Source organism: Manis pentadactyla, chromosome 10 (genome assembly GCF_030020395.1).
Source record: "Manis pentadactyla isolate mManPen7 chromosome 10, mManPen7.hap1, whole genome shotgun sequence".
NCBI classification, from domain to species: Eukaryota; Metazoa; Chordata; class Mammalia; order Pholidota; family Manidae; genus Manis; species Manis pentadactyla.
Genome location: NC_080028.1, coordinates 52,144,234 through 52,159,262, shown reverse-complemented (window position 1 = coordinate 52,159,262; position 15,029 = coordinate 52,144,234). Strand labels below are relative to the sequence as shown.

Genomic DNA, 15,029 nt, shown 5'->3' with positions numbered 1-15,029 from the left:
AGACCCAAAGGAATATAATTAAAGTTGAAATAACATATAATGCTGTTGATATTTGTGGAAGAGTAATAGCAAAATCATCTTTTCCATAAAATATCCACTTGTAGTCCCAGCCTGATTTCTATGGTCAAATGCAATACACAGCATTTCTGCACAAAGGAAAGGGCATTGTCTCCATTATAACAACTCTTAGCTATACAGAGATTCTCATTTACAATGTCCAAAGGTGTTTTACCATATCAAAAGGGAAGAGAGTTGTCCATAGGTTGTAACATCGCTATTACTATAGGCTTTAATACATCTAATTTTTTCATTAAATGATATGTAAGTACAGGCTTAGAATGGCCTAAAGCACTATAAAAAGAGAATTTTTATTTTTATCTGTAGACGTAAGGAAAAGATTCAATTTCTTCATATATTGAAGTCTAATTTTTCTTAAAACTTTTTGAGTGTAACTTGTTGAATGAAATTTATTGTTGAGGCTAATATTAATGGTACTTTCCAAATGGACATATTCAGTTCAGTTTGAGTCAAAAGACATTATGCATGAAAAACATCTGTGATCAAGTAATGAATGGTATGTCATTTAAAAATATCTGTGTTTAGTGGCAAATGTGCCTTCTAGAGCTTTACAACAGAATCCTTTCATAAGGAAAAGAAGGCACATGCATGCAGAGTTCTACCATTATTTAGACACAGACAACAAGAATTATATTATTAAAGCTAAATCAGGGCACCTAAAAAACACCTTTTGGGCACCATTTTTAACCTACTGGGAGTGTTAAGTCAGACTCCAGTAGTAGTAAGTAATGCAAAATAATTTTTAAGAACATGAAGCTACTTACAGGCCAGACAGTCTGTGTCTACAGCAACACCTTAACCAGCTGAAGAGTAAAGGGTTAAACAATAAAAACAAACCAAAGCTGGTTTCTTTTTGACATGCATGTCATCACATGTGACATGTCGGGTAACTTGTTTTCTCCATTTCTTGAGAAGAGTTTGGCCATTCTGTAGCTAGTATTTCAACGTACTAGGTGAAAATACTTGAAGAGAGCATCTGATATAAAAAGAACATTCAAAGAAAACAGTAATAACATTCAGTTGTTCATGCTTCTTACAGAGCTTTGCAAACAACAGAAGAGCTAAGAAGAAAATAAACTGAAAATAAAGCTTGACTTACCTCCAATGAACCCCACAGTGAGGTAAAGCTCTGTTACACTGGTACTGAAAGAGGCTGTGACCATTCCAACGCAACACAGCAAACCTCCTGCCATCACCACGGGCCGGCTACCATATTTATTCACCAACACACTGCTTATGGGACCTGAGGAAGAGGAGAAATTAGGAAATAGTCAGTTGCTGCATCATTAATTCTTTTTAATGTTTATTAATTTTCAAAGTTGAGAAAGCATGTTTTAATGATCAAAGAAATATTTAGTTCATATTGAATATAATGAAGACTTTTCAATACTTCCCAGTTATCCGGTTATCTTTAATCATATATGTATATATGAAAACACATTAAATAATAAATTAGAAGTGCTTAACATATAGTTTGATAGGACCAGAATCATTCAATACTTGATGGGGAAGTTTTTCAACAGGAAATAAGCTAAAATATTTGAATATCTTAAATGCAGGTGCATTTGTGTAACAAAAATCTGGGGATTATACAAATGACTTGTCTGTGGTAGACTTTTATTTTCTAGAATACAATGTGTGCACACACACATAAATGACCTTAATTAGAACTCAAATTATTTTATTTTTTTATACCCCACTGTGATTTTTCGTTAATACCTTATTTCTTTGATTCTAAGACACCAATTGTTTTAATATCGTATTATACTAGAAATGTAATATTTGAAATTATAGTATGGATAGTCCCTTCATCCCATTCCTCAGATGGCAGACATAGGTAGTAATGTAGCTAATCAGGGCCTCTGCATGCTTGAATTTGGTTATTATTTCTGTGGCTTGTTTGGACAATGGCAATACCTTACATTTCAATCAAACAATTTAAGGACTATTTAAAAAAAAAAGACTTTGAATATAAACCCTGATTGTCATCTGAATAATATTCTGTTGACCTATGTAGGTGAGGTCAAGAGAGAACCAGCATCAAAACTTATAGGGCAGATGAAGCGGTTTAGATGGTATTATCAGAGAAAATGGTACATCTCTCTATTAAGATATGCTGCCTCACTGGCAAAGAGAACAATTTTACATGTGAAACATGAACAGCAAGGATTCTGACAAAAAAGTGATTGAGAAGGGCCAGATACTGACGGGGAGAAGCCTTAAGAATGACTTACTCCATTTATTTAATGTACATTTTCCGAAGTATGTGTATGTGTGTGTGTAAAATACTCAGGAGTAAGATAAGCTATGTTTATGTCTAGAAAAGCTCTTTTGATAATTATAAAATGAAAGTTCTAAATATTAATAAATTGTTGCTTCTTATGTTAAGCATAGCATTTCTTTTACTTTAGTGGTGAACATAAAATAACAGGGCGACTTGACAGCTGACACTCTATTAGATTCAGTTAACATCCATGCTATTGAATGAGACCTGTCAATGTGTAAATGGTTTGATTTGACATTTCTTTCTTAACGTAAATTTGTATTGCATCTGAAACTAGGAGCACTGCTTTGAGGAAAACATAGCACGTTAGGTCAGAATTCTCAGTCTAATGTTTAGCCTAGGGGAAAAAAATGGTTTTTAGTTAATACTATAACTAAAAAATTTCCTAAGTGCTGTTGCCTGTACTTACAAGTTTTTACATGAATAGTTTTTAAAATACATTGAGATGCATTTTTCAGTACAGCCTATTCTTTCCTACAAGTACAGTTCTTTTTATTCTTTAAATATAAGTTTGAAATAAAACTTCATGGCCTAAGAGTATTTAAAATTACTCCACAATATCTTTTGAAAAAATATGGGTAAAAACACATAATTTTAGAAAAAGAACTGAAGAATAAAATACCACATATTGTACTTAATACCAAACAAAATAAAACTAAAAAGGACCCTATGAAAGACAGCTCTATAAAAAGAACAGGGTTGGGGGGAAATAAAATCAGTGAAAATTATACATGATGATGTGAAAAGAATAGAATTCTGTCCCTAATATGGTAAAACTCATCTGAAGAAATTATATATATATGTATGTATGTGTGTTTTTTTATATATACATGTTTTACATATATCACACACATATATATACACATACACATATATTATAAAATACTGTACACAATTACATATATACATACATATGTGCATTTGCATATATTAATATAATAATTATATTACATACATGATTTAGGAAATTAGCATTTTCATTAAAAAGCACATAGCTAAATTCAAAAAGCCTTTGTGAGAAAATGAATCAGAATAAATTGATTAGCTTTGATTAAGTATTGAACGTAGGAGTGGATTCCCTTTCTTAAAATTACTTAACCAATTCAATTCAATTCAACCTAAACCAGTACAAGGTAGTATTTCTTGAGCTCTTACTATAAAGCTAATTGACACACACCAAGGATAAAATAATAAAAGCACAAATATAATCCTCAATGTATTAGAGCCCAGAGGAAGAAATTATCAACAAGTTATTTTAAAAACTGTGAAGGATGCTTTGATACATATAAATTATCAGAATGAATTCAAAGGCATTTATCAATCTCTTGGACTAATAACAATTTCTTCTCAGTATCATTTATGCTATATATAGCATTTTCTATGTGTGGCTGGATAAATAACAAATGGGCTAACTGATTATTACATTTTATAAATGTGTTTACCTAAAAGGTGAAAATTTAAATTTGAACATAGACTATGAATCACAACTTTCGTGCATGGCAGATAATTATACACATAGGTTGAAATAACTACATTAAGGCATTTAACCACTACTGTAATTAATTAAAGGTAGCCACTAAGAGGTGTTGGTATTTTGTTTTTTGGGAAGGCACTGATAATTTCTACAATGTCATGAATAACGGGAGCTCTAATTTTAACAAGTAATCTTATTTTAAATAATATATTTTAATGAAGTGATATCCTGTAAGAGATACATTTACAAAATTCATCTATAATCTTTTTCTAGTAAAAAAACATACTTTATAAGTGATTTAGAAATAAAGCTGCACACCCCTTAATATTAAATGCTTATAAAATATCATAAAGTATCCCTACTTTATAATAGTTGTAGATCAAAATTAAAATTATGATACAGAATAAAATATATGTATTTTGTAAAGAATTTCTAAGTGCTTAAAAGTAGCTTGAGGAGGCATCTAAATATTAGATGTAAAACACAACATTACCCAATACCTCTCTCCAACTGACAAGCAGCTTAGTTTACTGTCTGAACAGGAAAGATGAAGTTTCAGGAGAAAAAGTAAATTCTTATCACAAGCATTTGTCAAACATGAGCTAGCCTCACAAGTGTCCCTTCTTGATGAATCTTAGACCTAATTATATTCTGAGCTCACTCATTCACTTATTTATTAATTCAGTCAATCATTTGAATGTTTTTACTCAGCATGTTTTCAAGTAATCATGATGTTTAGTCATCAGTTATACCATAAAAGGTAATTCCTACCTGCTAAGAATTATATTTGAGCCCATATCTAAGTAGAACAAAGGTAGTGTTCACCAAAATGTTTTGTGCTGTTTGCTTGTCAAAAGGTTAAAAAAAAAAGGTGTGCAAGACTAATGAGGTCATTATGTCAAAAACATTCACAAAAGTATCAAACTGTATCTAAATCAGACTGACCAGCTCACTAATTTCTTCTGATCCAGTTTCTCCATCCATTTCAGAATTTTTAGTGTCAATATAATAGCCACTTTCATATTAGCTATAAAACTGTAAAGAAGGGCTTCATCAGGGGGCAATGTAAGGAACACAGTGTTGTCACTCATATTTCAGTTACTTCTTTGTTATCTGAAAGCTGCTTCTTTCCCCTACTTCTGTCTTTTATGGTTGCAGCTCCACAACACTTAGCAAAAGAATACTTATTCTGGCAAAGAAGCTTTTGTGAGTTCTTATAAATTACAAAGTGTTTGCCCATTCTTAGAACCTGCTGCACTTACAGTTGGTAACACACACACACACACACACACACACACACACATTTATTCTCTGCCTTGTTCATACATTCTATTCTAAGTTCTGTGATGATAGTTGCCATATATATTCTTATCATCAACATTTTCTGAGTTACTACTCTTTGCAGGCAGTGTGCTAAGAATTGTACAAGTATTAGAGTGTATGATTTTCAGGACAATCTGATAATATAATTGCCTAATGAAGGCCACGTAACAGATGGTGAAACAGTCATGAAAAGTATTTAAATAACTTGTTCAACATCACATCAATGTAAATGGTAGAATGTGGATATAAGCCCAGAGTCATGTGAACATAAAACATGTTTTTTTAAATGCTGTGCAGAAAGAGTTCATACCATGGCCAAGACTACTGTCCTCAGAAAGGCCTGCTTGAGAGGGTGGCTCTGGGCTGGCATTTGGGAACTTGGATTTCAGAAGTGCTCCCACCATTCCCTAACTGGTGGGGTGGCTTAGTGGGCCTACACTGCTTTACCAACAAGGTGATTTATGATGAACATCTGCTTTCCTTGTGGGAGTCTGGAATTTTGGTACATGCCAGACAGATAATACCTACATGACCAGCAACCTAACAGAAACCTTAAGCCCTGAGTCTCTAATGAGCTTCCTGGTAGGCAACACTTCACACAGCTCTTAGCTGGAAGAGGAAGCCTGTCCTTTGTGATTCCACTGGGAGAGGACTCTGAGAGGTCTGCATTTGGTTTCCTCTGTATTTCATCCTGTGTCCTCTTTCCTTTCTTGATGTTCTTTTGCATCTTTTTGTTGTAATAAATCATAGCCATGAAGAAGACATTGTCAAGTCCTGTGAATCTTTATGGTAAATCATCAAAATGGAATGGTCTTGGAGAGTGTGAATACAACTACGATACTGTATCTCTTCTGGTAATTTTGAGTTTTGCATAGAGTAATAAACAGATAATTTATTTTGTTAGTTTTTTTTAAATGTAAGACTTACATGTATATGAACTGATCTATTCTTTTGCATATTGTTGTTCTCTTCTGTCATCATAAACTCATAGTGCTTGCTTTTATTTCTTTTGTATATTGTATGAGTACATGATAAATGCAGTGAGAAAATTTGGAGAATATGTTATGTAATGAACATTTCATAAAATACATTTGATCAATCTAAAACCATGAATTGGAATTGACTATCAATTTGAGCTATATAAAATTTTTATGCATAGCATAAACACTAACACAGGAAATGATAAACTGCTATAATTTATTTTTCATTTGCTTTATTTCAAATTTGTATATTATGTGCTATCCCATCAAATCAAATGATAAAAAGCACTAGTCAGCCCTGGGAGAAAGTTGTTTGCAATTACAGAAATTTATCTGCGTTTACTACGACAGTATTTTTCTTACTGACGGAGGCTTTCTAAACTCGAAAGAATTTTCAAAGAGATTTTTTTGAATTAGAAAACGGTTGCTACTTTAATTTGGCCAGAGTGTGGGATCCTCCTCATTAACTACTTGCTTGCTGGAGGTTTCTCCCTGCCTTGAAGTGGGATCGAAAATCTACCTGTTGCACTTACAGTTGGGAACACACACACACACATACATACACGCATTTATTCTCTGCCTTGTTTATACATTCTATTCTAAGCTCTGTGAAGGTAGTTGCCATATATATTCTTATCATCAACATTTACTGAGTTACTACTCTTTGCAGGCAGTGTGCTAAGAATTGTACATGTATTAGGTTTCTTTCTTCATGTGATCTTTCATTTAAGGTCAGTGACACACATGAAGGGAGCAGCCCTGATCATCAGGAATCAGCTATTGCACAACTTTAACAAAGGATGGAACTATAAATGCTACCCAAGTAAATCATCAATTCACATGTTGCTCAATGGCAATTAACCTAGTTTGATTTACTAAAGCTCATCCAGTTCTACAAAGATGAAGCTTTATATCAGCTGGAGACACTCATAGTGCATTCATTCAGCATTCAGCTAGTATTTTAAGTATACAGAGACTCTGAATGAATTGTTTGAACAGTTGTAGAAATCCAGAAAGGGGCTGATTAACATGGTAGGTATACTTGACGCATACAGGGACAGAGGGTACTGGGGGATGACATGGTCTACAAACTCATCTTTTCATTTGTTGTCCCCTCTGTTTAAAATGGTCCCCTCTTTATATATAAATGGTTTAATTTTATCAGATTCAGGTCTCTGCAGATATGTACTCCTGAGAGATATATTGTCTTCTCACTATTCCAAAAGATGAAGCTACCAAACCTTAATAAAGTACTAAATGCTATTTTAAAATACAGCTATTCAACCAAAGCTCATTTTCCATACCATCTATTTTAAATATTCTTCTGTCACTGGCCTGGTTGTGAGAAAAGTTCTGGAACTTTAATGAGCAGATAATTATTTTATGTTTCCTCATCTTTTCCTTTCTCTACATGAACTTTTTCCATTTCTATACTCATTCAACCACACATTGTTCCAACTTGGCATTATCACCAGTGTTTAAAAGGGATGACATGGCTCTTTGTCTGGGAGGTGGTGTGGGAAAGTGGACAAACTGACATCTTAACAAAATCTATTAATACAGTTGAAAGGGTTTGAAAGTAATCATTCTCTATACTTAAGGACAGAAATGCCAAGCACTTCCTTGGTATTTGTAGGTACACGATTCTCAACCAGGAAAAGCATTTTCAGCTGTTTAAGGCTGGCACAATGGCTACATAATCATAAAAATCACATTTCTTGAGGACTTGGCATGCTTCCAAACTCTTCACATAAAAAAATCACATTAAATCTTTACAACACCTCTAAAAGTTTGCACTATTACTTCATTCCCATTTTATAGATAAGGAAACTGAGGTGCAAAGTAACAGCTTTTAAAGATTGCTCATGCACTCTGCCTTAACTGCCTAAACTAGCTATATATACTCCTGTGTCATTTTTCCTGGGAGGAATGATTAAATCTTTTTCACATGCATGATGCTCATTCTTTAAAATAAAAATTTACATTTAATATTTCATTACACAGACCTAATACTTGGCATTTCCTGCACTCTGGAATAATTTTTAAGAAAATGGGAAAAATAAGACTATATTGCAGAAGCTGTTGGCTGCCTACCCAAGAGCCATGCCTTCTTCCTTCTCCCTAACTGAGCCCTGATTTTGGTATAATCTCTTCTGCGATGCCCCAGGCTTAGGGAGTGAATCATAAGTATTGTCAGCCAATCATGAGAGAACCATTCCAATTACCAAGTACTCGTTTTAACTTGAGCATTTTGGGACAATTTATAGAGTACATTTTCTGAGGCCTTCTGGAAAAGGATTTTCTGTCTTATAAAGCAATAAAATGCCTCTGTATTTTCATGAGAATGTGAGGCCTGGAGATGCTAGGGTCATCTCTGGACCACGAAGGGTGCTTGCAGATGAGGCAAGTACTCAACCCTTTGATTTGTTCAAAGAGCCAATAAATCAACCAAACTAGGAGCTACCTCACCTGCAGACTTCCTGTGATATGACATCATAAAGCTTTCTTATTGGAATTCTCCAGTTTTTCCAAATTCAATTCCACTGAGTTTTTCCCTACTTGCATTCTAAGACATCCTAATATATAATAGAAAAAAATTCAATTTCTATTAAAAATTCATAAAATCTGTGAATGCTACCTCACAATAATAGTAGTTAACATCTACTACTTTTTTTTCTCTAAAGCTTGAAAGTTTAGTTTCAAAGAATTATCTCAGTATGAACCAGCAAAACATGTAAAGTATCTTGACATTTTTCCAATTTATTATACTCAATTAACTATTGGAATAGTTTAATCTCAATAAGAATTTTGAAATGTGGATATATATTCAGAATGTATCTTAAAATATATGTATTTCCATTAACCAGTCAGGAAAATTCAATTTGTAAATTCAAGATTCATATCTGTCTCAGGCAACTAATAAGCAATATGACCATTTCCAAAGGATGCTAAAATACATTTCTATTCATGGATATTTCTCCCTCATAACCTTTATTGTACATAAAATATGAAATTTTATATTCTTTCCCTCAATTTATTTTTCAAAATTAGTTTAAAATAACATGGCCACAGTGCAGTCCATGAGCCCATCTAACATAATCACCTAACCTTTTAAATGCTATAGTACTTTGTCCCTATCTCTCTTAAGATTAATATTCTATGTTGTGGTATATATACACTTGCATATTTGTTTTAGTCATTAGAATTTCACTTCTTAGAGAGAGCCATACTGTTACTCATAATTTACTTAGGCATAGGTCAACTTATTCCATATAGATAGTAATTACTTTTTATTTCATTACATCAAATTATTTTCTAAGTTGATTTAGGACTGTCATATGATGCCACCATCACCTCTGGGGTAAAGGGTACTCCCAAACTGGGACAAATCCCTATAAAACTGGTGAAACTGAAATGAGTCAAGGTACAGTGTAGGTTGGGAGAAAGGCTTTTTATTTCTAACAGATTGCTCAAATTTGCTAGCTAGGCCCCACCCTGTCTCCTCTGGCTACTGCTCACACTCTGCCCCCACAGTGTGCTCTCTACATCCTGCCCACCCCTTCCAGGAGCAACTCCATTGGTAGGTCCTTGGTGACTAGCAGATGACAGACCAATTACATGCCAGGAACGGAGGGGCAGAGAGAATGGCTATACCTCTCCACCTCTTGCCCCAGAGGCTGCAGCAGTAAATACCTATTGATATGTAATGACCTAAGGCCAGTCAAGAGATTCTGGAAATTCTGCAGCTTACTCCACACATGATAACAGTATTTATCAAAGTAGACAAGATTTTAGAGAGGATATTTCATCTGCTGGTTCCTTTCTAGTATCTAAACCATATATAAAACAAAAAATACAACACATATGCCCAGTTAAAGGTCACTTTAGAGATGTGTTAAATGATCTCCTTTATCTTAACTCTTTGGAGTGCCTTGCTTTATTTATGAGTAAAGACTGGTCTTAAGCAAACAAAATAATGAACTAGTGATGTAAAACCCACTGCCCAACATCCATGCAATGATCTATTACAGTATCTAACTGTGTATATAGTGTAGGTGCAGACGTATTTGTGTCTGGGTCTGTGTGTACTGAATTCAAGGGTCATAGTGTAAGAGAATGTGCTCCTAGTATTCTTTGTTGCACCTTTTACATAAGTTCTAGTATATTATAAAGTGCTACAGAGTAATAATGATTTGTATTCTCCATTTATTTCAGGGACTAAAGAGTCACCATCAGAGAAATAATAACTGATATTTAAACTAGTGTTCACTTGATTAATACTCTTGGTTATTTACTGTGCACCCATTTTCTCCTGCTTCCTCTTTTAGTAAACATGAATACCTTGCTGGAGGCTGCTTTTCACTGTGCAGCCATGCACCCAAAGAATTGTTGAGGAGGGAGTAAATCCTGATTTACAAAGCCTGCCAATCACAATAATCTCATTTTCTCTGCATTGAATAATTTAGGGTTAGGCTTATGACACAAACCTGGCCAATGAGACATGAGTGGAAACTGACTGGCAATTTCTGGGAAAAGTTCTCCTTTTCTTAAGAAACAATGCAAACAAATCACTAAATGTTATCTTAGATGTGTATGTTGCCTTGCACCACAGCAGCCATCTTGTGAACATTAGTGCTGGCCTGAAGAAAAAGCCGAAACACAGAAACTAGCAGTTTCAAGAGAGTCGCAGTGAAGTGGACGTGGAATTCTAAATTTAAAATTAAACTGTGTCACCCTGTATTTAAAATTCTTGCTAAACAAGTTAATGTGTCTGCCTAGCTTTTAAGTCTATTGAGTGTTTAAGCTGAAAGCATCCTAGCAGATAAACCTGCAGTAAAATAGGTTATTTCCATAAATATTGTGGCAGAATGACAGATAAATTTGGAAATACTAATAGTAATTATAACAAAAAGTTTTGTTCAATCATGTCTGAGAAGCTATTATTCAACTTTACTTTGAAGAACTGGGTATTTTGATAATAGCTTGTTTTACAGGTTTCCTGAAGCATGAGGCACTTATAAATTTATTGCACTACATGCATTTACAAATTAAATGAAAACTTTAAGTTGACAAGGGTTTATTGGTATTCTGAACTTAATGGGTATTTAGATAAAATATATGACATTGTCTATATATGTCTTTGTGTTCTGCCTATATTTTAACCTCTTTATAACAAACTATCTTTACACACACACACACACACACAAATTCAAAGTAAAATTTTAAGAAAGATTAAGAATCACCTCTGAATGCTCATTTATTGTAAATTGTGGGACACATATGTTCTAGTCTATGTAGCATTGCTACCAATCCAGCAGACAATATTATTTTAAAAAAATCAGGATAAGACATCTCATACTCCTTGCATCACCTAGAACCTCTGGGTGGATCCAGCTATTGTGGTGTTCACAAAAAAATCTAAAATGAATGCATGAATAAAACCCACTATTTAGCACACAAATGGTGTACACTATTCTTATCTTTCTGAGTGAGGAATCTACAAGTTCTAAGAGTGCCATGTGCACTACCTGTGGCACCTGCAATGATGGCCTACAGAAAGAGTGACGGGGCACATGAAACCACATGTCACAACACCTAAGGAAAAGATGATGGTATTTGCAGAATATTTTTATTTAAAAAAGAGTTTAAAATATCCTGGACAGAATGTAGGAAATAATGTAAAAAGTGAAGGAGTAACTTGAAATGTCTGGAAAAGTAAGATCAAACCAAGACCAAAAGATTGGGAAGTATATAATCATTTGATACAGAAAAGTAAAAAAATTTAAGCAAATACAGAATAAACTTAAGATCACTGAGATCCAAGGCAAGTGTGGATTTCTGGAGGAGAAATGGAAACCCAAGAGAAGAGAGATAATAAAGCTGATGGGATTAAAACTAGGGTCCTGGAGAGTAACCCACAGAAGGGCAAAGATAGCTAAATGTGTGACATTTGAGATACTTGATAGGTATGAGATTACAATCATAGAAAATTAAGATTTTTATGGATAAAAAATATGGAAAAGCAAGGAGTATTTCTAAGCACAGACAGATAATGATGAAGTCATTAAATCATTGTGTTAAGATGAAGCATAAAGAACAGAGAAGATATTACAGAAAAGTAAAGACAGGGAAATGTAAGCCCAATTCTCAGAAACAAACAAAAATATGTTTTTCATAGATTAATGAGTAATAAATTCCAACGGTTTCTAGGAACAAATCAGAAGAGATTATTAAAACATTTTTCTAAAGGAAACCTAGAATAGGACATTATGATCAACAGAACCCAATACACTTATCAATTAAAGCTAAACTCATTTCTTTCTGTTCATTTAAGTCAAAGAAACAAAAATTAGCATACTAGTCTTTTTCAAGACATTTTACCATATCTCTAATGAAATACTAGTACATAACATGGGAAATATGGGTTGAATTTAGGGCTAATAGGCATAGTAGGAAAATGGTAATAATATTAACTAAGATTAAAGGAAGTATTCCAGTGGTCCAATTAAGATTGGCAAGTTCCAAGCAGGTCAACGTTTTTACACTGGCTTCAATAATACAGAACTTTTGACGATAAACAAACAAAAAATCCACCTACATTATCAGAGCTAATTTTTTTTAAGTTATACATATTTACGGTGTGCAACATGATGATTTGATATATGTATACATTGTGAAAGAATTACTAGTCAAGCTAGTAACATACCTGTCACCTAGTTGCTTTTTTTGTGCATGTGTGGTGAGAACACTTGAGATCTACTCTCAGTAAATTTCAAGTATATAATACATTATTATTAACCACAGTCACCATGCGGTACATTAGGTCTCCAGACATTAGGACTCTTCACTAGCATATCATTTCCTCCACTCTCCCCAGGCCCTGGCAACTCCCATTCCAGACTCTGGATTTTATGAGTTCAACTTCTTTAGATTTCACATATAAGTGATACCATGCAGTATTTGTCTTTCTGTGTCTGGCTTATTTCACTAAGCATGATGCTCTCCAACTTCATCCATGTTGTATAGCTAACAGGATTTCCTTCTTTTTTAGGGCTGTGTAATAGATCACTGTGTGTGTGTGTGTGTGTGTGTGTGTGTGTGTGTGTGTGTGTGTGTGTGTGTGTGTGTGTGTGTGTAGTGTTTCCTACAATAAACAATCTGTAGATTCATTAGGTGAAACACTAAATCAGCTTTTCTACCTCCTGGTGACTTTGTTACTTTAGTTTTAAAGTAAGATCATCATTCATTACATATTTTGTTGATTTTGTTACTTTAGTATTAAAATAGCATTATCATTCATTACATATTTACTATAATTTTATTTATAACATTTAAAAAACAGCAGGATTATGAAAAATGCTAGGAAAGTAAAGAACTTTAAAGAGATGCAAGTGAATCTCAGCATTTTGGAACACAGTTCATAGTTCATTCCTGTTTAAATTAGTTAAGAAAAATTCAATTAATTGCTTATCAAAAATTAGATGTTTAGCACTGCTGGGAAGATAGTAAGAGGGTTGTTTTTCTAAAAATTATGTAGTGAATAAGTAGTTCTGGTTTCAAAGGAAAATGAAGAATAAATGACAATGTGAGTTAGTAAGGAAGCAAAAAAAATGGTTATGGTTCTATAATCTTGGGCATTATCTCTGAATATTTCTAGTTATCAGTCAATCAGCCATCTGTGCTCAGTTAGTCATGGAGATATTCCAAGAGAGGCAGATTCTAACATCTAAAGAGGTTTTCAGAAAAAGCTAGTGTTTTTATTTTTGTCAAAGAAGAATTTAATTCTCTTGATTGAATCACTAAGCTAAGTGGTTTTTAAACTTTTCTTTATAAAGTTTGACAATCCTATGCCTTGGGAACTTGTTCTGGAATTCAATCAACAAATCAACAAATATTCAGACAATCCTGCTTATATGCTGGACATTTTAAGTGCTTCCTTAGTTGCTAAGGATAAAGACCCTCCCATCTCCTAACAGAGTGGTTCAGACATCTAAGAAAATAATTAGAAAAAACTGCCATATGATATTGTTATTATGGAGTTCTAACGACAGTTACGAGAAAGAAGCACTTAAAGCTGCATCCAGGAGGCAAGAAAACTTAACAGCAGATAAGAGGAAATACATTCTAGACAGAGGAAAGAGTAGTATGACTCAATAATTGGACCTTCTCTAGTTTAGTGGTTTTCAACTTGAGGTGTATTTACCCTTGGAGGTAAGAGAAACTTTGCAAAGCACACAGATAACGCTGCTAGTTTAGGAGATTCATTGATTTCATCCACAATTACATTTTTGGTAAACTCAGAAGTTGAAAGATTTACTGACTGAAAAACAATCCTTTTGTAAATTAGATGGTTTTCAATTCTCTGCTTTTCATAAAATTGAGGAAGATTTAAATGAATTGTTAGCTAATAGATCATTATAAATAATTTTTGATGACAAGTCATTATGTGATTTGGGGAAAATTTTAAAAACTGATATTGCTAAAATCAAATATACTTTCCATTGTTATCTACTTTACTATGTGAACAACTTAGTGCTTATATCTATAGAAACAAAAACAAAAAAGGCATCTTGTATCTTTGTATCTTCTTAGCTAGCAATAAAGAATATTCACCTTTAGACAAATAGGAGGCTCATTCATTTCATTAAAAGACAACTTTCCACTATATGTTTATTTTGTTTCTTATCTGATTTTGATCAAATCTGCTACAATAATATGATGAAGCTCAATCAGAATAATTCTGTTAACATGTAGTGCCTTATGATCACAGAAAATGTTGAAAAATTAATATAGATCTATGTGCAATGTTTTTACAAAGGAAGAAAAAAGGGATTAAAATATTCAAAAACATGAAAATGATTTGTAGAAATATAATGGAAATACAAGCTCA

At 33.4% G+C, this 15,029-nt stretch overlaps 1 protein-coding gene across 3 annotated transcripts in view; it reads right to left on the bottom strand.

The window, feature by feature from the left end:
• Positions 1–15,029, bottom strand: part of SLC16A7 (solute carrier family 16 member 7) — a 172,900-nt gene that overhangs the window by 15,451 nt on the left and 142,420 nt on the right. For all 3 annotated transcript variants that reach the window (XM_036894994.2, XM_036894993.2, XM_036894995.2), the window contains one exon: positions 1,178–1,321. In XM_036894994.2, coding sequence (XP_036750889.2) covers positions 1,178–1,321 — 144 coding nt within the window. The remainder of the gene's footprint in view (positions 1–1,177; positions 1,322–15,029) is intronic.